The sequence below is a fragment of the Wasmannia auropunctata genome, unplaced genomic scaffold, assembly GCF_000956235.1.
Source record: "Wasmannia auropunctata unplaced genomic scaffold, wasmannia.A_1.0 LD336028.1, whole genome shotgun sequence".
NCBI lineage: Eukaryota > Metazoa > Arthropoda > Insecta > Hymenoptera > Formicidae > Wasmannia > Wasmannia auropunctata.
The window spans coordinates 805,349-828,775 of NW_012026862.1; the positions used below are offsets into that span (position 1 = coordinate 805,349).

General features: G+C 39.7%; 4 protein-coding genes across 5 annotated transcripts; 3 read left to right on the top strand and 1 right to left on the bottom strand.

The window, feature by feature from the left end:
- Positions 1–11,497: 11,497 nt before the first annotated feature.
- On the top strand, positions 11,498–14,642 carry LOC105452604 (bifunctional methylenetetrahydrofolate dehydrogenase/cyclohydrolase, mitochondrial). Its single transcript, XM_011693879.1, has 4 exons — positions 11,498–12,407; positions 12,797–12,981; positions 13,060–13,428; positions 13,907–14,642. Exons 1-4 carry the CDS (start codon positions 12,334–12,336, stop codon positions 14,296–14,298), a joined length of 1,020 nt encoding a protein of 339 aa, XP_011692181.1. The 5' UTR covers positions 11,498–12,333; the 3' UTR covers positions 14,299–14,642.
- Positions 14,643–14,957: 315 nt separating this feature from the next.
- Positions 14,958–17,065, top strand: LOC105452607 (glyoxylate reductase/hydroxypyruvate reductase). The gene is made up of 4 exons (XM_011693884.1): positions 14,958–15,426; positions 15,743–16,063; positions 16,151–16,608; positions 16,700–17,065. The coding sequence occupies exons 1-4, from the start codon at positions 15,221–15,223 to the stop codon at positions 16,834–16,836; spliced, it is 1,122 nt and encodes a 373-aa protein (XP_011692186.1). The 5' UTR covers positions 14,958–15,220; the 3' UTR covers positions 16,837–17,065.
- On the bottom strand, positions 16,919–18,949 carry LOC105452606 (mitochondrial thiamine pyrophosphate carrier). The gene is made up of 4 exons (XM_011693883.1): positions 18,576–18,949; positions 18,353–18,496; positions 17,917–18,119; positions 16,919–17,778 (listed from the first exon to the last, which is right to left on the bottom strand). The coding sequence occupies exons 1-4, from the start codon at positions 18,693–18,695 to the stop codon at positions 17,328–17,330; spliced, it is 918 nt and encodes a 305-aa protein (XP_011692185.1). The 5' UTR covers positions 18,696–18,949; the 3' UTR covers positions 16,919–17,327.
- A 135-nt stretch (positions 18,950–19,084) lies between these two features.
- LOC105452605 (high choriolytic enzyme 1) lies at positions 19,085–20,794 on the top strand. Of its 2 annotated transcripts, XM_011693881.1 has the most exons (6): positions 19,085–19,241; positions 19,419–19,519; positions 19,612–19,708; positions 19,802–19,931; positions 20,046–20,242; positions 20,388–20,794. In XM_011693881.1, exons 1-6 carry the CDS (start codon positions 19,124–19,126, stop codon positions 20,657–20,659), a joined length of 915 nt encoding a protein of 304 aa, XP_011692183.1. In that variant the 5' UTR covers positions 19,085–19,123; the 3' UTR covers positions 20,660–20,794. The 2 variants fall into 2 exon arrangements, with proteins under 2 accessions (XP_011692183.1, XP_011692182.1); XM_011693880.1 differs by having other exon boundaries at positions 20,046–20,656.
- The last annotated feature ends 2,633 nt before the right edge of the window (positions 20,795–23,427 follow it).

Sequence of the window (23,427 nt, forward strand, 5' to 3'; positions counted from 1 at the left end):
GTGTGCTCTTCCGATCTAAATCTTATTGTAGTGCACAGTAAAATTTACCTAAATACTATATTGTCCCATAATTAACATGATTTGCAGGGTAAATTTAAAAAAAAATTCTCTCCGTGTACGATAAAGTTAAAAAAATATACATGTTATAACGACGCGACTTAAACGCATACGTATATCGTTACACTGTAACGAGTGACTTATCTTCGCGTAAACCAGCGCGGCCGTAAGTCTTAAAGGGCCGATTAGCGGGTCCAACTAATTGGGAAAACCACCCCTCCGTTTTCGCAGGGAGAACAGAAACGCTGGACAGCGGTGTGCGCAGACAAGCGCAGGCGGCTCGCTCGCTCGCTCGCTCGCTCTCTCGAGCCGGTAACAACAGGAAGATTAATCGCTTTAATTTCCGAGACATGATTAATCATAATTAACAGCTTGCGTTGGTAGCAGCCCCGCTGGCAGTGGGATGAGAGAGGCGCCGAAAGAGGAGGATGAGAGAAGCGCGAGCGTGATGGCGAGGCGTGGAAAGGCGGTATTTTGCGGAGAGAGACTGTGACAGATAATATCGAAATACGCGAGATTGAAGATAAGGCCTGAATTTGAAGGTAACACACTGGGGAGCAAGCTGCACAAGGGAGAAGTTGTTCGCTCTCCTCGCGATACGTTAACTAACATTTATCACGAATTCCCGTAATTTCATTTATCTACGGGAAACTCGATGATTTCGAGATCAGCGAGATTAATCCGAGATTAATTTCTCTTCGGAAAAATTTGTTCAACGTTCGGTGAGTTCCGATATTCGTACCGTTCACTACTGAAAATCTATAATGTGTGCGTTCCATTTAGCGACACAAGCGTCATTTTATCTTCGTTGTCACTGAATGTTGAAAAAAGACCGATCCAGCAAACGTCAAATTACACACGGAAAGAACAATTTTGCTAAACCCAGATTTGAAAATGATTTTTGTTCAATAATCAAGATAATTTTGTGCGATAGTCAAAATGATTGCTAGAATATTAAAACGTTTTATAGCAATGCTTATCAGTTTTAATATTCCAACAAATTATTTTGATGATTCGACAAAAAATTATTTTCAGATCTGTATTTAGCAAAATTTTTAGACTTTTTAACAAAATCGTTCTTTCCGTGCATATAACGTAAATTGTAATTTTCCGTTCAACAATATAACTATAATATAACACATGTATTATATTATAGGAACACGAAAAGAACAATTTTGCTAAATCCAGATCTAAAAATAATTTTTGTTCAATAATCAAAATTATTTTGTGCGAAAGTCAAAATAATTAGAATATCAAAACGTTTTATAGCAATATTTATCAGTTTTAACATTTCAATAAATTATTTTGATGATTCAACAAAAAAACTATTTTCAAATCTGTGTTTTTAGCAAAATTTTTAGACTTTTCAACAAAATCGTTCTTTCCGTGAAATAATATAATACATGTGTTATATTGTAGTTGTGTTGAGTGAGCAGTTACAACTAACAAGTATACGTTAGATGTAACTTGGTTTGCTGGGGAATGACGCTCGACTTATGTCGCTAAATGAAAAGCACCCAATGCACGTAGGATGCCGTGGATTTTCAACATTGACAGCGAATATCGGTGCACAGCCATTGTCTCTCACAATTTTCTAATCTTTGACATTAGACGCGCGCGCGCACATACGCTGCACACATACACACACGTGGAGCGGTAATTAAATCGTTAGATTGAAATTTCGCTAAGGCAAAATCTACCAAAGATTATATAGAGAGTGTCTCATCGTCTACAAACCGTTTCCTCGTTGTCTGCGCTTCTTGGATCGACTAATGGCGCGCCGCGCGAATCGCTATTGTTGGAGAAAGTAGCATACGTTTTACGCGCGTTGCCGGGGTCTCGCGTTGCCGCGCGCGAAATCTTTAGGTATTCCCATACAATAGAACATCGTGTAAAAGTTACGCGAAGCCCCGGCGGCTCTACGCCCGCGAATCCTCAAACGCAGTGGCAGACTTACGTTTAAATATTCAGGTCTAAAGATGTAAAATTATGCCGCGGAGAACGTGAACTGTACCCAAAGCGGAGTAAGACTTAAGACATTGACTGGAACGGGAGGCAACTTTGAAAATTTCGTATTCCCGGGAAGTCTTAGTGTATATCCGCCTTTTAGGGAGAAGTACAAGACAAACTTGAGGCGGAGGCTGCCTTGTCTGTTTGCTTCAATAATGTCGTATTAACATATGAAAATAAAAGTAAGATACGGCGCGTGCACGATAATTCCGTGCAGAAATCTGTGTGAAACTTTGTACCGAGAGATTTTTCAATCAACGCAGACTTTAAGATTCGTTAGCGGGATATTGGATCGAGTCGCATCACAGTTAAAACTGATTGGGATAAATTTCAATCTTATTAAATCGTTAAACGTCCTAATGATCTAACCAAATCGCACGAATTATTTTACCGAAATTAAATTCTCGTAAAATTAAATGAAGAACACTAGATTTTACACTTCTTCTATATTTCTACAAATTTGACTCTCAAAATCGTGTATAATGATAATTGAAAAACTATGAATACGACGAAATTCTTGCAATCAACGATTCCGGTAGCAGATTGTTATGGTAATGCGGATAAAAAAAAATTTGAGAAAACAATCTTGTTATCACAGAGAGAATGACGTTTCAAGAGCGCGCGATAAGTGGCCATTAACTGTCGGGATTGTTTATAGTAATTGCCGAGAGAAAAATAAACGTAAGTAAGAGAACACGGAGGAGAAGGGAAAGAGGGAGAGCGATATTATCCCGGCGAAAGAGGGTCAAGAGCCGGTTGGTTAGAATGAATAATATCCCGACACATGCGGCGAACAGTTTCAACCCCGCGGCGCTTCATTTAGCTCCGCGCGGCTTCCCCGCTCCCTCCTTCCCACCCCTCTCGCGCTTCCCCTCCTTTCTCCCTCGACCGTCCCGCGGAGAAGGCAGTGTTTTTCGCAAATTAAGAGATTCGCAATAATGGCCTTAATGGTAGAGCCGTAAGACTAGCAGCTGAAAATTACGTTGCCACTTAAACGCGATTATTTATTGCCTAATTTACTATTACTGCCGACAGGACGGCCCCCGTGTACTTCGTGTACACCGACTCGTTATGGCATTACGGCTCGTTGTGTACCCATAATTAATTTTTTCCTCCACCTCCGTTCTTTTCGCTTTCCCCTCCCACCCCTGGCCCCCTCGCCTCTTGATTATCTACGCGGCGTGCTTGAGGGTTAAAAGCTGCGAGAGACGCGTCGGAAATTCTACGCGTATTAGGGACCCTCGCGTAACCGCGCGTGGAAAAAAAACGTACGTGTTAGCTGCAATAACGCTTATCCCTCCCGTCTGGACGAGCTCGATATTAAATCCATAAAGCCCTTAGAAAGCTCGGCTGAAGTCATTCAGAATATTTCGGCACGGAATGAATACTTTTGTCTCCCCGGTGTGTGTGACAACGCGGTGATTTGTGTTGCGAAAGCGCGCGAACGGAGATTACAGTTTAAAAAAGGGTTTCGACGGGGGGAACGAGGGAAAAAATCGGTAGTTATACGTAATAAAAGCGTCGAAATCTCAACGCCGGACTAAGATCAGTCGGAGGATCAGGGACGTTATATGAAGTCTTAAGCTTCGCCGGCGAGAGTCTTTGGGGTGGCTACCGCTGCCACTGCCGCTGCCGCTGCCGCCGCCGCCGCTGCTGCTGCTGCTGCTGCTGCTGCTGCTGCCCGATCGGAAAGTATTTCTCATTTAGCCTTTCAGGCTGCTCTCAGGATTACCCCTCGACCGATCCCACTTTCCACCGCCCACCACCGCATTCCCCTCCCTCTGCCCCTCTCTCGCTCTTGCACACGTCTACCGAAGACATCAATAACGCCGGCTCCAAAGTTTTGCCCCGGCTTCAAAGTGTTTCTCCTACCTTCTTCTCACTTCCCACCCTCTTTTTCCTGCATTTTTTATAGCTCACGTCCGATGGTCCGGGAAGCAATGAACTTTGCTCAAAAAATGACAAACGAGCGCTCGCAAGAAGTGGCGCGGCGGGAAGCCGCGGGGAAGAACGGCGACCGGAAAACACCGGAGCCGTGTAACCGCGCGGGGCCGGAAATCTGTCGGGTTTGTTTCTGGATCTGTCGTAACGTGGAATTTCCCGGGTAATCTTAAGCCCTATTAATACCGATTACATTTATAAATCCACAATTTATCTATTGTACACTATATTTATAAATCTCTCAATTTATATTTACTTATTCCCTTCTTATATTTATAAATCTTTAATTTATCTATTATATTATTATGACTCTATCAATTTTGAATTTATATACAATTATTTCCTTCTTTCGAAAATATCCGCGATTTTATACGATTAAAAATTCTCCTTTATCAAGTTAAATTTAATCTCGCTTGCCGTTCTGGTGGTCTGTGCGGAATGGACCGCAACCATTCGCGTTTACAATCGCGCAAAGATATATAGATTCGCGAAACGTGGAAAGATAAGGGAAACCGACATAACCGAAATCCGAGCTAACAAGAGGCAGTCGGATGAGGAGAGGCCGAGTGTTCGTAAAGAGAAACGAAGAATCGGGGAGGGGGAGGGGGGTGCAGTTAAAGGCAATGCATCAAGTAGATCAAACATTTTCTGTTGGTCGCTCCCCTCGCGAGGGGCTGGGAGGGGAGCACGGAGAACCCGAACGAAAAAAATCTCTTAACCAAATGACGCGAAAGAAAGATCCATGGCGGCGAAAGGAAAAGGAGGAGCGAAGGGGGGCGGGGGGTGGTGGACAGGAAGAAAAGCTCTCTGAAATTTTAAGCTCTCCTTCGAAAAGAACGGCCGATAAGAGGTTGGGACGAACACGCTCGCGGGGCAAATAAAAAGTTCTGCAAATTTGAGTGGTGGTTTTAACGCCGATGTACGAACCACACCGTGGCTGACCGCCGATAAAACCGCTCCCCCGGCCCTCTGCCCCTCCCCTCCTCTCCCTCCCACCCGCCGGAGGGCCGATGCCGAAGGCGATCCCGGCTGCGATCGATTGTAATTAAATGGAAACGCTTTTACGTCCACGATGGGCTCGTTACGCTTATCGCTCCATTTTCCTCCCTTTTTTTTTCGTCGCGAAATAATATTTTAATTATTACGGCCGCGACGCGCGCGACGTCAAGTGCGCGGATTTAAACGGCGATAAAAGCGCCTTGCTGAAGCAACGATTTCTTAACGCGAAAGATGAAGCCGTCCGCTTAAATTTATAGTACAAATCTCTGCACTTTTTTTTCCTCTATTCCAATGCAATTTTGGCAAGCGTCATTCATGGCAAGATGAACGAAAAAATATTGCGCTTCTTTTCATTTTTCAACAATTAAATTGTAGCTAACGTTATAAGCAAAGCTGGGCAGAATTTCGCTTTAGAATTGTTAGAGAATTCAAGACAATTTTAATGAAAAACAGTGTGTATTATAATATATTCGATGTATAATGTATTTGATGATAACTGATGTACAGAGCGAGCTGTCAATTGCACGCAGAAAGATAAAAATAAAGAATGTTAATAATAAAAAATAAATAGAGAATTACAAAAATTGATTTTAAAAAAATGAGGTCTCCTCAAGCAAGCCTTGGGGGAAAGATTTACTTTACTCAATCTCGATTTACTATTTTAGAAGAAAATCAATCGTTTTCTGGTTGTCCATTTTCCCGCGGGATTTCCCATCCTGCCTATTATTTAATCGAGAAAAACTCATTGACTGTGTACAATATTACAAAATAAATAAAATAATACCATGTAAAATAGTGTACTGCATTATACTACTATCTATACAAATAGTTTTATTCAAATTCGCGCAACAAAGCTGCATTCATCGAGCATGGTAGCATGATTGCACAGCGTCGCATGACATCATGATTTACATCTTTCTTTTTTTAACGTGACATCGTTTTTCTTTTAACTATAGTTGTACACGGTCATTACATTAATGTCATGTAACTACTAACCGCACATGCATCACGACATGATATATCTGGAAACGTATCCGTACATATTCTTACTTATCGAGAAAAGGATCTCAACATATACTTTGCGGATTACAACACGAACATGCTTAACTATTTATGTATTTCTGTATAAATCTTAATTTAGTTGCAAAAATCCTATATAGGTTCGCCCACGGTGAAATTAATTTTACTTGAAATTAAAGCTCTGAATAACTTTTAAAGATCTGAATGTGTCTTTTATTGAGTGTCCAACAGACTCGTCCAGATGGTAAATTTAAGCGATTATACATTTCTATGCAATTTACATATTCCATAACGTAATTTTTCGGTCGACACCCTTCACCGACGTTACATATATATTTATATACATACATATCTTGGTATCGGCAACGGCTGCCCAAGGTCCAGCAGCATCCATGTTTCCGGCAAGTAGTAATACCGCAAATGCGGTCAGCCGCCAGTCCAGATTCTGATGGAAATCGCCGGCCGCAAATCCAGATTTCCACGAGAATCGCGAAACACGTCCGACATTCTCGATGAGAAATCGTAGAATTTACGCCACCGCCGCCGCCGCGCCGCCGCCACCGCCGCCGCCACCGCTTACATTAAATTAAAAGCTTAATTAACTGCGCACTGCAAGTGGCAATCAATAGCCGACGGAATTCCGTAATAAGCCGCCGCCTTATTAATTCGAGAGAGAGAAATCGGAAATAGTGTCAGGAGTCAACGACGCCGCGCGTGATAGCTGCAGAAGAAAAAAAAACGAATTCTTGTGATCGCGCCCGCATTTAATCTAAGCAAAAAAGTTCGATGCAAAATAAAAAAAAAGGCGTGGCGCCGTATACCTTTTTTTTATCGAAATTCTTAGACCTTGAGATATTTTCTCCCGTTACGTATGTAGGTCATCGGGAATTGCTGAATCGCTTCTATAAATGGATGTTTACGTGATTTGAGCGCTAGACGATCGTTATTATCGAGTTTATATCGTACGCAAATGGTAAAAACCGGCGGCAATCGAGGCACGTGTTGCAACGATCCTACGACCGTCACGCACGATTTCAATCAAAATAACCGCGCGGTGTCAGCGCTGTCATCGTCGCCTGCGTACGCGCGAGCAAATATCCATTGCAAAAGTCGACTCGCCGACAAACCGATGCGTGACCCACTGACGTCAACCGGCCGACATCGCTCTGTTGTTTTCAGATACGTCGGGGCGTGTGACTACGTTTTTACGTCATAACTTCTCGTTACGGCCGATATCCCGTACGAGTTTACTCATATCTAGCGCGTTTTTTTTTTCCTCACCCAGAGTTTATCGGGACCCCCCTGGATACGTTTGACATAAAAATAGAGGTGAACATTGCGGCAATCCGCGGTTTGCCGCATTGATTAAGTGACGGCATAATACAGAGCGTTTCATATCGGCAAATTTATATTTGAAATGCCTTTGAAGCCCGGAAGCAGCCAAAGTGACAGTTACTCTCTTGTTTATTTCAACTATACCAGCTCGATTTTCATGAAACTTGATATATAGGGATTTTTGATGATGTCCTTTTCGATTCTAAAGTCAAAAATTCGAAATTTAAAACAGTGGACCCAATACGTGGACGACGTCAAAATGGAAAATGCACAAATATTAAATTACTCAATTTTCATTGAACTTATAGTACAAGGATTTTTGATGGTGTTCTTTCTGATTTTGAGGTCAGAAATAGCACATTGAAAATCGCGAAGATAAAATAATAAAAAATTAGAAAGTTTTCCGACTTTCATAAAACTTGAGTTAAGATGATTATAGTGATCATTGAATTTGAGATCAAGAATGTAACAGTCAAATGATATGAATCCAATATAACGGACGTAAAAAAGATACAATAAATATCACTTAAAATTTATGAAATTTATAATCCGGAGTTTTACAATAGGATTTGATTTTGAATATTGAATTTTATAATTCTGAGGTCAGATTCAAATTCAGCTGCCCCAATAACTTCTATAATACTATAGATTTTCTATAACTGACATAGCAATTTCCAGGCCTCAAAGAGATAATAACGATGTTTTTAATCAAACTGTGAGCCAATCTAATCGGTTGTCGTCAATTTTTAACCAATCTAGCGAAGGACGGCAGAGATATAGATACTCAGATTTAATATTCCGTCCATTTAAAAGCAAACGCAGGATGTTCTACATAGATAAAAGCGGAGCTCCGTGGAAAGACGCCGAATTTAGATGCACTCGCGCAAGTCTCACCTGCTGTGTCAATAGCGATAACGATGTATGTACCGATTATGGCAACCGTTTTATCGCTGAGAGCGCGCAGATTCTTCGGACGATAAATTATGTATGAGCGCTGTCGCGTAGCATACCCCGGGCGAAGGGTAAAGGACAAAGGGCGAGGGGGTAGTACATACGAGACAGGAATACATATTTATTCATTCAACGGGCGCATATTTTTTTGCATAATGCAGTCCGCGCGCGCGGTGCCCTCCCTCTCCCCTCCCTCCTTACCACCCTTACATCCCCCGCGATCGCGTCGACGTCGCGTCGTCGTGAAAAATATCGGGAGTAATTCCACTCGCAAAGAGAAGACGAGCAAAAGAAGGTGAGGGGGAGGGGAAAAAAAAGAAATAGAAGAGAGAAAGAGAGAAAGAGAGAAAGAGGCGCCGACGTTCTTATGTACGTGTCGCGGAAAGTCGGGATGACGGCTCGAAGCACGAACAGAGACAGAGAGAGAGAGAGAGAGAGAGAGAGAGAGAGAGAGTTGCGGAACAGGAGAGAGTCTCGGGTTTACAGGAAACGGCACGCCACTAAAGAGACGCATAATTATCATAGTTACGCGCAGTTATGGCGCGGGCACCCGAATTGTTAAAATGTTGAGCGAGGAATTCTGGACCGGCTCAAAACCAGCTCGTGAATTTAGGAAATTCAAGCAGCTACGCGGACACACGCGAGAAAAGAACTCGCCAGAATTAATCACCACCGACTAAAATAGCTGAACTGCGTGACATAGTTACATCTCTGCTTCCCTCCCCCCCCCCTCTCCTCTCTCTCTCTCTCTCACTTTCTGTTTCTGTCTCTGTCTCCTTCTTCTCAACGAAATATAAAACTAGGTATCTACAAGAGTACATTTTATAATAATTTATATTATACCTTTATAATTAATTATAATTTACATTATACCTTCGTGATGATAAATTAATATTACATATACATAAGAATTAATTGTTCGACCTGCACTCGAATTAAGTCTGATATTTTGATTGCGCTTAATTATAATTTCTGCAATAAAATGTCATTTTGTTTAAGAATAAACGAGTTAATATCTGGAATTGCTGAAATTATAATTAAGCGCAATCAAAATATCAGACTTAATTTTATCAAACTTATATATACTATATATATATATATATATATATATATATATGTAATATTTTTGAATCTTATACATCATGTATTTGTTTGTGTCATTGAGGATAAATGTTCCAGAAATGTTTCCCGTTTCGCAACATCAAGTATATTTCGGCGTGCTGCAATCGATTTGATATTTTGACAGGCAAGATTTAGCAACAAACGCGCGTTAACACATACCATAGCACTTTGATCGCAACTGGAGACCAACTATTTGATCAATGGTCGCACGTCGGGGCAGCTCAAGCTCCCGGCTTATAATATCGGCGGGAAAGTATGCGCTCTATGCGCCCAAACCTTGCGGCCAACTAAATATTTGGCCGCGTTGTGGGCAGATCTGCTAAAATTGTCCGGTATCCCACGCTAACCCTCAAAATAGTTAACAATAATCGATAGACCGCTATTTTGAAACAAAGTGGTGACAATGCATTGTTGCGAAATTGCAACCAAAAGACGTATGCCACGTGGCGCGTTCCATCATACCGATCTACAGTGTTAATAACGGGATGGAGAGCAGTAACGCTTGACAGATTTTCATTGTTTCAAACAAAATATTAAATTATTTGTAATAAATAATAAATAAGTAAAAATATAATTTCAATAAATAAAAAATTATTTAATAGCAAAATATACAATTTTATTCATATTAAATTATTAACAAAATTACCAAATAATATTAACTCATTACCGTTAAATTATTTTATCATTTTAAATGCCAGAGTTTGGCTCTTCCTTCATAAATGAAGAAATACGCGTTTTTTAGTTCTTTTATCCTAGATTTCGGGCAACGTCAAGTTTTCGCGATACGCGAGCGTATGCTCTCGGACACACCGGGCCCTGGTGTTTAATATTTACTATGCGGGCCACGTTACAGTAGTTACGACACGATGGATCGGAGTAATAATACGGCCGGTACGCCGGTACGCTCCAGTCATATTTCATGCTCTTAATACAGTTCCAACGTAATATTACTTCGTCGCCGGGACGGGCGTCTCTTTTCCGGGCCCCGAAGGTTGCCAATAATTTCACGTAATCGCCTCGTTCAGCGATCCGGTCGGCGCGTTATCTCGTTTCGCGGAAACGCATCTTCTTTCATGCGTGATCCGCAAGTTTGACATTCGACACTGTCATCGAATTATTGGAAAAATAGGCGTCGTCGATTGTTTTCACGTTCAAATGATTGATCAATATTAATCAACATTAATGAATGTCTTCTAATCTCGAGACAAGAGATATCACATGCTGATGTGTGTTTTCGATGTTATTGACATGGGAAGTCGAAATGTCGTAACGCTGATAAGTACACAAATCTTGAAAAACATATGTTCAAAGAATCGTCAAATAAAAATCAAGGCGATTTGATTAACAATTATTCCAAATATTATGAATATTCCCCAGTGACGGATACAAGGGAGGGGGGCGGAGGGAGCGATCGCCCCCCCTCCATCCCAAAGCTCTCTAAACAAATTTCGTGAATTGAGAAAAAAAATTATCAGAGATTATTCGAGACTAAATAATGTTCACTCAATTTTTTTTAAATAATAAAAAATATTAAAAATAACATTAACGACAATAATAACTAAATATTTACGTTTCGTCATAACGCCCCCCCCCCCACCTAGAATTCTTTGGATCTGCCACTGATGTCTCCAATGCCGATTTACTGATGTAAAAGAACTGTCGCATAAGCGTGTAAATAAATTGCCAGCAAAATCAATTTTTATAATTAATGTGCATATAATATTTAAAATATATATAATTATGTACGCATATAAACACATATAATATATACATATATATTAGATATAAAATATAATTATCATGATTTAAATAAAAATTAATTTTGTGTAATATGTAGAATGGCGCACCTGTATATATAGCGAATATATCTTCAGTAAGACTCGAAGATAAAGCAAGCAAATAAATAATTTATTGTCTTCCAGCTATATCAATGGATTCGTGGAGCCATCTTCTTTACCGTTCGACATTATTTCGAAAAAGCTTCTCTGCAGATAATACCGACTTATCACATTATCTTTATCCAGATAATGTATAACAACAACAAAAATGCAATCTCGCAGTAGTATATATAATATTATTGCTTTGCAAATATACATGCTTATTTACGAAGCATCCGCATAAATCAAATTATAATTTAGATATATTTATATCGACGGCCAAGAAATTCACAATTTCATCGATATTCGGCAGTTGGTAATGTGTGGCAGTTTTTAATTATAATTCCGGAGAGGCCTACCGGGGCCTCACTTGAGAGTTGGAGATTTCCACATAATGGAAATTTCCATGGTGGATATTTTGTATTTTATATTTGAAAGTGTCACAAAAATTTAGTCTGACTGACTGACTGTAATATTATACCTTGTTCTCCGTGACCTCGTCGCTGACGTAATTCGTTCTGCTCGATCGCGAGCATGAGTCCCGCGGACCTGCCAACAGCGGAATCCTACCGGCTCCGTTTTTTCCGCGCGACCTCTCCGCCTCGGAGAAGGCGGAAACGGGCGGTCGCCAACTGGTCGGACGGGACTGCTCTAATCTAATCGCTCTCGCCTTTCACTCGCGGTCTCGCTTCGGCAGCCGCGGATCGATTTCGCAACTCCCGCAGTGGAGATATATCGACCCCCTGCGAATCGGCGATTATCGCTCGCCCCACGTCAGCTGTTTGGCCTGTTTGTCCGGACGGGTTATCGCGTACACGCGGTACGCGCGAACCGGGACAAGCCTCTTCGCATTATTGGGTATTGCACAAGCCCTCCCCCCCCCGTCGCGTTATCGGTAATTGCACAAGCTCCCCGCAGCGGGGATTCGTCACCGAGGAACCGGAACCTTTTGACGGCATGCGGTAGCACACCGACCTCAGTTCAGCGTGCGAGTCCCGCGAAGCAACATCGACCAACAATAATGTTCTCCTGGAGGAACGCCTTCTCCCTAGTCTCGCAGAAGTTTGCGAGGAAGCTGCATCTGTCGAAAATCCGGTGAGTACGCGACCGATCTTTCTTCCCTCGGAGACACGTGGATGATTGATTTAATTTGTGAGGCAAAGAATTTTAATAAGTTACAACATATACATATGAAGGATATAAATTAATGCATATGGAATCTATAAATGTCGAACAATTATTAAACACATATTTAAAGGCAAAAAAAAATTAGAAACAGCAAAATTTGGAGTGGTTTCATTTTTTTTACTTCAGTTTTTATGCTTTATTTTATGAAGATTCTTTTTCTTAAAAGCCAGTCACTTGAAATACTTTAAATTTTACTAATTTTATTTATTAATAATTTAGAGATATTAAACATTAATATTAATGGGATTATAATTTTCCACTTATTTTTATTAATCCTTGAATCTGGTCGTTTGCAGGCAAGAAGCTGCGATCATAGACGGAACGAAAATAGCCGAGCAGATTCAACAGGAATTAAAGGTGGTTGTAGACACTTGTACAAATGCCGGGAAGAAGAGGCCGAAGCTGGTGGCGATATTGGTGGGGAACCATCCATCCAGCAAAGCGTACGTCGGCAGGAAAATGAAAGCGGCAAAGTCGATAGGTAACTTTATCTTCACCCTCAGCAAACAGCTAGTTTTCCCTAGAACTCGCATGCTAATCCTCTTTGTCGATCGTTCAGGTATCGAGAGTTACACCATTCATTTGGGAGAGAATATCACACAAGCAGACCTGCTTAAGGAAATCGACAGCCTCAACAGGGATCCGTCCGTCGACGGCGTTCTGGTACAACTGCCGCTGCCGAGGGGCATGAACGAGAAGGAGGTGTGTCAGTCGATAGTACCGAGGAAAGACGTGGACGGCTTCCACTTGGACAATCTCGGTAATCTCACCCTGGACAACAGCAGTATCGTACCGGCCACCGCCTTAGCTGTCAAGGAATTAGTACTTAGGAGCAAAATCGAGACCTTCGGAAGGAACGCCGTGGTTGTGGGTAGATCGAAGCACGTCGGGCTGCCCATCGCGCTGTTACTACACGCCGATGGCAAAGGTGACTGACCTAAATCAATATGGAAATTTTAGTCGTGCTAAATCATGTCGAGAGATAACATATTCTGACGCCATAGACCTTCCAAACTGTGTCACTGTGTCCGCAACGCTATCCAAATTCTCGCGATTGTTTCGTTTCGTAATGTCAGACTGCCTTTATCTCGGAGCTCTTTATCTAATTAATTTCTTTTATTCTCTACCAATTCATGGTCTCTCTTCGTCAATTTCCTCTCTTTAATAAAAGGTCTCATTAATATCCACATGAGAGAATTTCGCCAAATTTCTAAATCTTTATCTTTAAACAGTAATTATAATTTGAACCAGACCGCATATATGAATACACAAGTAAATTCGAGGACGTCTTGAACGGTCATGGTTGGATCTTGGTGCCTAATTTCTATACTTAACTCTTATATTCAGCTGTTTTTTTAACAGTTTTATCTTTAATTTTCCAAACTAATCGTACGTTCCGTCTTCAGGCGAGACGGGCGCACTGGACATGACAACGACAATCTGCCACCGTCACACGCCCCACACGGAGCTGGAGAAGTACACGAAGCTGGCGGATCTGGTCGTAGTCGCGGCCGGGGTTCCCGGCCTGATCACCAAGGAGATGATAAAGCCGGGCGCCTGCGTGATCGACGTGGGTATCACCAGGGTGAAGACGGCGGACGGCAAGTACCGTCTGGTGGGAGACGTGGATTACGACGGCGTGAAGGAGGTCGCCGGGCACATCACGCCGGTGCCCGGCGGCGTGGGCCCGATGACGGTCGCTATGCTGATGAAGAACACGGTCACGGCCGCTATGAGGAACCAGGACGACACGAAGCAGTCCGACCAATTGGAGAACAGCGAGGCATTTGTGTATTGACGCGGCGGCAATTAGCTCTGTTTTAGGATCCCTGTTCGATAGGTGTGTCGACGTGTATTTTCGTAATGCACAAACGAAGAGTATTATTCTTGCAAAGATAATTATAAATGAAGCGGTTTATTCAATTAATTTATGTCATCAGGTCCCAACGTTATGTATAGTATCTAAATATAGTATCTGTACAGTATCTTATTGAAAAGAGAAAAATTTTGTACAAATAAAATCTCTGTTTCTTTTACGTGCGCTTTTTTGTTACTTTTATATTACGTATTTTTGAAGTGTAACTTTTTGCACAAGTGCCTGACAATTTTGTTAACGATGAATAAATAAAATGCATAAATTTCTGTTGGGAGAATTATTTCGCGAAATATTCAAAATTCCAGGAATATTTACTTCAAGGTTGCAGAAATATATAGCTAGGCTGCAAATGTACTAAAATTCACTCTTAAAACATATATTACAATATATAATAGTATTATAATATAATATAATATAATATATAATATGTTCTAAGAATTCACTACTTATCTTCGCTCTGCAATTTTCCATGTGCATTCGCCATGGAATTCACTACTTATCTCCGCTCTGTAATTTTCCATTACATCATTCTGTCCTTGCTTCATAAAGATAATATACTAAATTACTGATAAGTAAATAATTTTGAAAGTTACAAGTTAGTTCATCGACGTGTCGCGCATGGCGCGGTGTCGCAACTCGCACGATATCATCCGCAGCGCAGGCATGTCGCAAATGTCAATAAATGTTAACAAACAATAGGTCGAATCTGTTCTTTTTAGCTGAACCGGCGTACTTGAAATGAAATAGATATATGTTTGCCGTTCGCCGAAAACGAGAAGGAAAATTTTAGGGCAGACCGGGTTCACCGGGTACGGTCCGTTACAGCGGTTAGGAAGGAGGCCCAATGGTATTCGCGAACACTGTCCGTTTCGTCAGGCAGAGTGTGAGGACCCTTTGTTCAAGCCGTTCAAGGAGAATCGGTCTAGCGATTTGCGATTATTCGAGAGCCCTGACATCGAGCGCCGTCGAAATGGATAAACCCAAGGTGCCCAAGGTCCTGATTACACGGCCGGATATACCCAAAGCGGCCTTAATTCTGCTGCGTGATCGGTGAGACTAGCATCGATTTAGAATATTTAGATCATCTGATTTTTCGCCTCTTCGTTTCTTTTTGTTGTAATATCATAACGCTGCTGCTTGATTTTTTTCACTTATATGCCGTACACTTTTATGCCACACAGTCTAATTTCGCTTTACGCCACGAGACTAGAGGCGTGTAGCAAGTCCAATGACAAATATATATTTCATGTATAAATATAAATATTATATATTATATGTATTATATATTATAAATATACATTTGTAACTTAAGTCAGGCGTACGTACCGTTATTTTTGCTAGTTACGTTGTTTCTTATCATTTACAGATATTGCCTCAGAATCTGGGACAAACCTGAACCGATACCACGCTCCACTTTATTGTCCATGATCCACGGAGTGGACGCTGTATTCTGCGTGCTGACGGACAAGATAGACGACGCGATTCTAGAATCTGCAGGTCCGCAGTTGAAAGTCGTGGCGTCTATGTCAGTGGGCTTGGACCACCTAGACATAGATAGCTTGCACAAAAGAAACATTAAAATTGGCTACACTCCAAACGTCCTGACTGAGAGCACTGCTGAGCTGATAGTAGCGCTTTTACTGGCCACGTCAAGGAAACTGATACATGCACACTTAGCGATTTATAAGTAAGCGTCATTGGACAAATGTGTTAAAGATATGACTTAACTGGTGTAATGCTCGCGGTAGGTTAAAACTGAATAACATGATTACAGAGCCGAGTGGACATCCTGGTCGCCCCAATGGATGTGCGGCAGAGGACTGGCGGGGAAAACCGTAGGAATCGTCGGTCTGGGTAGGATCGGCTTGAGAGTCGCGGAGATACTTAAGGGTTTCAACGTTGCCGAGATATTGTATTATAGCAGAACCGTCAAATCAGAAGCGTCCAAGTTCGACGGTAAAAGAGTTGATTTTCCCAAGTTACTTCAGGACAGTGACTTCGTTATAGTAACTGTGTCACTGACGCCACAAACGAGATATATGTTTAATTCTCGGGCTTTCGATCAAATGAAGGAGACGGCTGTATTCGTGAACGGTAGCCGTGGGGAAGTGGTGGATCAACAAGCGCTGATCGACGCCTTAAAGAATAACGCAATCGCAGCAGCTGGTTTAGACGTCACGACGCCGGAGCCGCTGCCACTAGACCATGAACTTTTAAATTTAGATAATTGTGGTAGGTACATTACAATGCAGAGGGATTATATCAGAGATGTTAGTTAAATATGCAACGGTATTAATCCATTTGTGTATTTGTATATTTTTAGTGGTTCTACCTCACATAGGAAGCGCTACTCACGAAACTAGAGAGGAAATGGCCTGTATCACAGCGAAAAATATTATGGCTGTCTTAGACGAATGCCCCGAAGAAATGCCCGCGGAATATAAAGTGAATGTAAACTGATAACATTGCTAAACAAGGCATAACGATGAGAAATTTTAATGATCATATTATGATATATATATATATTTCTGAATTTAAAATCAACATACAATTTGTATTTTCGATTTATACGTGTATATAATACAATTTATGTAATTTAAGAGTATATAGTGTAGTTATATCAGTTAGAAATCAGTCTTTCAAAGTCTAAGGTACAAATTAATATATACAAATTAATGTTTTCAAAACACTTTATATATCGCTCATTTGTTAAGGCAACGACAAAACTCGGAAATTGTCTTTTTTTTTTCAATTGCTTGTAGAAAGAAAAAGAAGCATAATTTTTTCCTCTACAATCTGCGGTATGTATTACATCAAAATTGCATTATAAAATTAAAATATAAAATTTTAATTAATTCAAAATATTCTATTTCATTTTCTAGAAAACTGTCTTTTGAGTTGTGTCGTTATTATAGCAAATGAGCGATATGATCTCTTCATTTGAACTTCTGTTATCGCAACATCTTTAACAGTAATAAAACTTGTTCGTACACAGTGAAATGCAAAGCCGACGTCGTAACGGCTTTCACCTGGCTCGGCACTAAGCCCTTGAATAGACCTCGCATACCCTCTTCCTTTACCGTCACTGTCAAGCAGTCCAGCAAGCCGTTGCATTGGAAAAACTTGCCGAATCCCTCGCGACCGTGCTGGAAGCCCTGTATCTGCAATCTCTTTCGAGTGAGATCGAAGGGATACACAATTGACTTCGCCACGAGTCCGGCGGCGCTGCCAGATAACATGGAATTATAGACATTGGTCTCGGTACTGGAGGTGTACCTCTTATAGAAACCCGTGAAGAGTTTATAGAACGCGAATTGCAAGCCGGTGTGTGGGGCAATTTGCAGTAAGGTCGGTAACAGACCGGAAAAGAAAACCCTTGGCGATTCCTGTCGAAGAATCATGCTAAGAAAAGAAACAAGATGTGTGTCATTCAAATGTAAAGTTGTCTCTATAAAGAGATCTCCATGCTAGAGTCAGTAAAACACTCTGACAATAAGTGAACAGAGTATTAACGGTACTAATTAATTGAAAGTAACTTGCCTGCAGGAATGCAAAATTCCATTGTACACCTGATGATTACTCGATTGGGCCACTAATCTGGTTCGGATAGTGTCGAAAGGAAACGAAATGATCGTCCCCACGCTGCCGGCACCAGCACCAGCGACAAAATTCATTGTGTGAGACCAGTGCTCAATTTGCGGAACTCGTTGAAGCATTTTCACGAATATATTGTAGGAATAAAACTGCAGATACAAGAGATCATATTGTTAGAAGCATAGAGCACATATAAAAAGCTTAAAAATTATATAAATAATATAATATATAATAATTTATAAATTATTATAATTTTCTGCTTATTCATTTTTTAATTATTATATTTATTATAATAATAATAAATTATTACTTATATAATAATAATTATGTAAATAATATATTAACTGCGGTTATAAATAATCTAATAAATTTTGTTTGGCACCTGAGTCATCCCGTAGACAACCGAGAGTAATTGTGCGGGTATGTGACCTTTCCATAATGCACCAGGACCTTCTTCTCTTAAAATTAGCATGAAAGCTTGCGACATAGATGTATATTTGCTCCTCGAAATTGGTTCAACTTGCAACTGCGATACGAAATACAGTAATTGTAGGACTTGAGGAAGATATATGTTAAAATACACTTTTGCCATGTAAAATAATTACTTGAAATCTAATCTTTATGACGTCCAAAGGTTGACATAGAAACCTCGTTATAAATCCACTGGCAGCGCCTGCAATTGCGTGATCTGAGTCCGGCTCCGTGGTTTCTTCCCGAAAGCCCATAGTCGCTCTAATAATCTGATGTAACTATTTATACAAGCAACGTAAAATACAAGATCACATAACCTATTCCGGAGGTTCTATCTTCAGTCTGTCTTCGATTAGACTTGCGTATATTGAATAAATTAAAGAATCATCGACGAAATGCATTAGTATACAGCATACATTTATGTCGAACTCGTGGAACGACTGTAAGAAGACTGCGAAGCTCGAGACTGACGTCTCGTGGACTCCGCATGTTTCGCCGGGCGATCAGCTGATCCCCAACCTCGGCGGCTCCGCTCCGACATTACCTACCTTCACCTACCGTTTGAAAAAAAAACCGCGTAAGCCACGGTGGTTCGCGAAAATTTCTCGTCTCGTAGAAATTTCCAGTTGTCGCTGAAGTGTATACAAAAATCGAGGAAGAGCTATAAAAATCGGTTGCGAAGATGAAGTCGCTCGTGTGCACATGTTTATACTTGTCTTGCGTGCCGATCAGTTTTGCGATTGCATTACCTTTAAATAAAGCTCCCGTCAACGCGATACACCCCATTATTCCTGACATTGGTAAATTCTGACGCGGATATTATATATTATGCATTATTCACGGAACATTAAATCCGAGGGCACTGAATTATCGTTATTTCATTATTATTATAAAAATATTGATGCGACGGAAATTAAATGCACGCTGTTAAAATAACAAAATGCAAATTATAAGTACAAAATAAAAATCCTTTACAGTTAGAACATCGAATCAGAATTTATTACGGCTCTACGAGTCGTCGCAGGATGCGGAAGTGCGTCCCGGTTTGTTCGAAGGAGATATAGCTGTGACCAGCGAGGTACATATACATGTTGCACGCACGCCGCTCTCCTTTTTCCATTCTATATTTTTTCGTAACGCTTTTCATCATTTTATATCATTTCTATCCAGTATTTCGATTACTGGCGCGTCGGTTTACGCTGGGACGTTTTTCCGGACAAACTGTGGGAAAATAAGACGGTTCCTTATGTAATTAGCGCTCTGTACGGTACGTGCGTAAGAATACAATTTGATACTGCATTCGAAAGCAGAGAATAACAGAAATAAGAACTCAAAAGAATTTAACAAACATCGTTTTTAGACGCAGCGGATTACGTGAAAATATATAAAGCTGTCACATATATAAATTACATGACATGCATAAAGTTCGTTCCATGGGACGGTAAAGCCAAGGACTTCCTGCTGATTTGGCCGATAATGTATCCCAAAGGGTGAATATATTTCCATGTCGTGAAAAGATAATGCAGCGTTTTAGATGTTGCAGTATTCTCGTTGCGAAGAGATGATTAATTCGTTCCTTCTGCCCTCGTGAAATTAATTCGCAGATGCTGGTCATTCGTGGGGAAATTCGGTGGTGCTCAGATACTCTCTTTGGAACCGCCGGACGAGAAGGGGCCGAACTGCTTGGAAAACGAGGGAAAGGCGATACACGAGTTGATGCACGCTCTCGGTATCTTCCACGAGCACAGTCGCGCCGACAGGGACATGTATATAGACATACACTACGAGAATATTATCCCTGGTAAATTAACATTCAGAAATTATGCAATTGCAATACAAATTCGTATAATTATATTGCGCACAAAAATTAAATTACATTTAATTATATATTTTATTACGTTGTGTGAAAACAATATTTGCATTTCTTTATCCATTTTTCGTATTAGGATTTCGATCAAACTTCAACAAGCAATCGCCGGAGAACGCGACGTACAGCTACGAGTACGGATACGACAGTATAATGCATTACGGAAGCCACTTCTTCAGCGCGGATCCTACAAAACCGACTCTGACGCCGAAAACACCCGGCATCGCGATCGGCCAACGAAAAGCGATGAGTAAAACCGACTGTCTGAAGCTGAACGATCTTTACGGATGTTTGGACAAATCGGACCAAGCGCGAATATATTACAACATTTGCAAAACGTTAGGATTATAAATCTACGTTGTCATTGATAATTTATAGAAATATGGTATTGTTTTCAAGATGATAGAAGACTAACTTATACAGTTGAATAAGTATGAATCGATCTGTAATTTATATTATAATTTACATAATAAAATTTTAATCCAATGTGTCAAAGTTTTTTTCTCTCGCTTTAATATTTATCTGCAGTTTGCAATTAATACAAGTCTCGCCTTTCACCATCAATTCGCCATGAACATCATTGCGGAAAGTGCCAAGTGTGCTTGTAGTTGTCCACAGTATTGCCGTCATGTCGACTTTCCAGTGGAATCTGCAAATTTAAGTTTGTACACAAATATTAAGATTTGATTTTGAGTTTTACAGAAGTTGCAGAAATAGCAAATTTAAATCAGTTCTTCTTAGAGGTAACTGTATGTATAATCACAGTGATATCATACACCAGAATCATCAAGTCATAAAAATCTTTAATATTTATTAATTTTTATTAATTACGGAAACTTACTTATATTCAATTTCTTGCATAATCCATGCTCAATGTTCTCTTTGCAAGTATCGCAGTTGTATTTGATGTTGTCCACATCAATGGTCTTCATGAAAATGTTTAAATATTTTTAAATAATAAATATATAAAGGCTCCGAATATGGACTTTTGTCATTATTCCTTTCAGATACATGCTGAAGGCGACTTTTTAGCTTCTTTTAATCCAGCAGCTTGCAACTTTCTTCATTTTCCAGGCCAGCATTTTATTTTCACAATCATTGAGATGTTCTCTTAGGGTGGAAAATATCCAAACGTTAGAAATAAAATCTGGACCATATACCGAATGGTCCAACTGTACGCCACAGTCGCATAGCTTTTGTCCAGCAATGTAAAGCCTGACATTATTTTGCAGAAGAAACTTTTTTTTTTCTTGTTTCAGATTCTTTTATCGTCTTTTTCAGACGAACATATAAAGCATCGTAATATATTTTATTCGAAAATTTGTTCTCGAAGTAGGTTTACAGTCCTGTAAAATTAAAGATTTATATTAGTCTACATGCAGTAATAAACCTACAAAAGTACATGCATTAGCACACTTTTGTAAAGGTTAAGTGTCGGAAACTTAGAGAAACGGCTCCAGACAGTATCGTGTGGATTCCGAAGGCAAGTTCCCTCTTTGCTTTACCTCCCACAAGCATTCATGCTCCAGCGAGATACGAACTGGAGGCATGCCAAAATGGGAGGAAAAATTTACGTCTAATTGCACATAATTAATAAACAACGTTTAGAAACGACGATTTTGGAGGATATATATAATCATCCTCTCGATCAAGATCGCAATACGTTCGCGTTATTTCAGGGAAAGATTCGTTCTATCCCCGTGCTAAATTAAGCCACGTGGCGTGGCGAGAAGAAAAGGTTAGAAACGACGAGATACGAAGATCGCGAACTTATTGTTAGATCACATCGATATTCGCGCAATAACCGGCAAAGCAATGATCGAGATCTTAAAAGCTTTACAAACAAGCAGAAATGCGTTTAAAAAGATTACGAAAAAATGAAACGAAGAAACCATCTTATACCTTTGTTCCAGTGTAGCGTCAGAGAGAAGCGTTGAAGCGATTTCTGATTGCGTACGATCCCGCCAAGTGCCAATGATGGAAAGAACAACCGGTCCAACCGGACATGAGCTCCAACGCTCCAAGTGCTCCGACTCCACCTACCACCATGACGGCCTTTTGCCTGTGGCTGTAACGGCAAAATGTCCTCGTGCACCAACGCCCTCTGAAGAAGTCGACGTAAACTACATAGCAAAATCCACTTTTCTGCACCGCGGGTATACAATTTGTGGTGCGTGTCCGTGCTAAATCCACTTTTCAAGGACTGTTAGAGGGCTTTATTCTCGAAAAATTTCGCATACGAAAATACGGAAATGTATACTTTTGAATGAGGATTGAGTTCGATTGGACAGTAAAGAAAATGCATAAAGTTATTCTTATAAAATTTAAATAAATCTTATAAATTTGTAGATATAGTATAAGTGATTTTAGAAACAGTTTTTATATCCTACACGGATTTAGAATTATTTTAAAATTTTGGCTTTTATTATATATAGCAAATTGTAAATATGTTAATTATCATTTGGCTTATATATATAATTCAATATATATCGTATGATATATACCCGAGAAAAATAGTTCCATGTATAATTATATATAATTATATATGCAAAATATGTCCATATATGTTTCTTTCCTTTGTAAAATTATTCTTTAATACAAAATTGATAATAATAAAAAGGAAATATAAAGAATAATTAAAAGAATAATTGTTACATTGTTTTTTTTTACAAAAAATCAAGTTTAAAGAAATAAGAAAAATTGTTCATATATATATGTATATATATATATAATTCATATACATATATAATTATATATGTATATTTTTAATCACTTATATATGATTAATTACATATGAGCAATTTTTCTCATTTCTTCAAACTTTATTTTTTGTAAAAGAAACCAATGTAAAAATTATTCTTTTAATTATTTTTTATGTTTCCTTGTTATTACTATCAATTTTGTATTAAAGAATAATTTTACAAAGGAAAGAAACATATATGGACATATTTTGCATATAATTATTGTATAATGGTATATGGAACTTTTTTTCCGGGTATCGTATAGTACCCGGGTAAGTATAATATATAGTCTTGCAGCACAATTTCTCGATAATATATATATATATATATATATATATATATATATATATGGAATTTCGCAAATTTAGTAAAAAAATT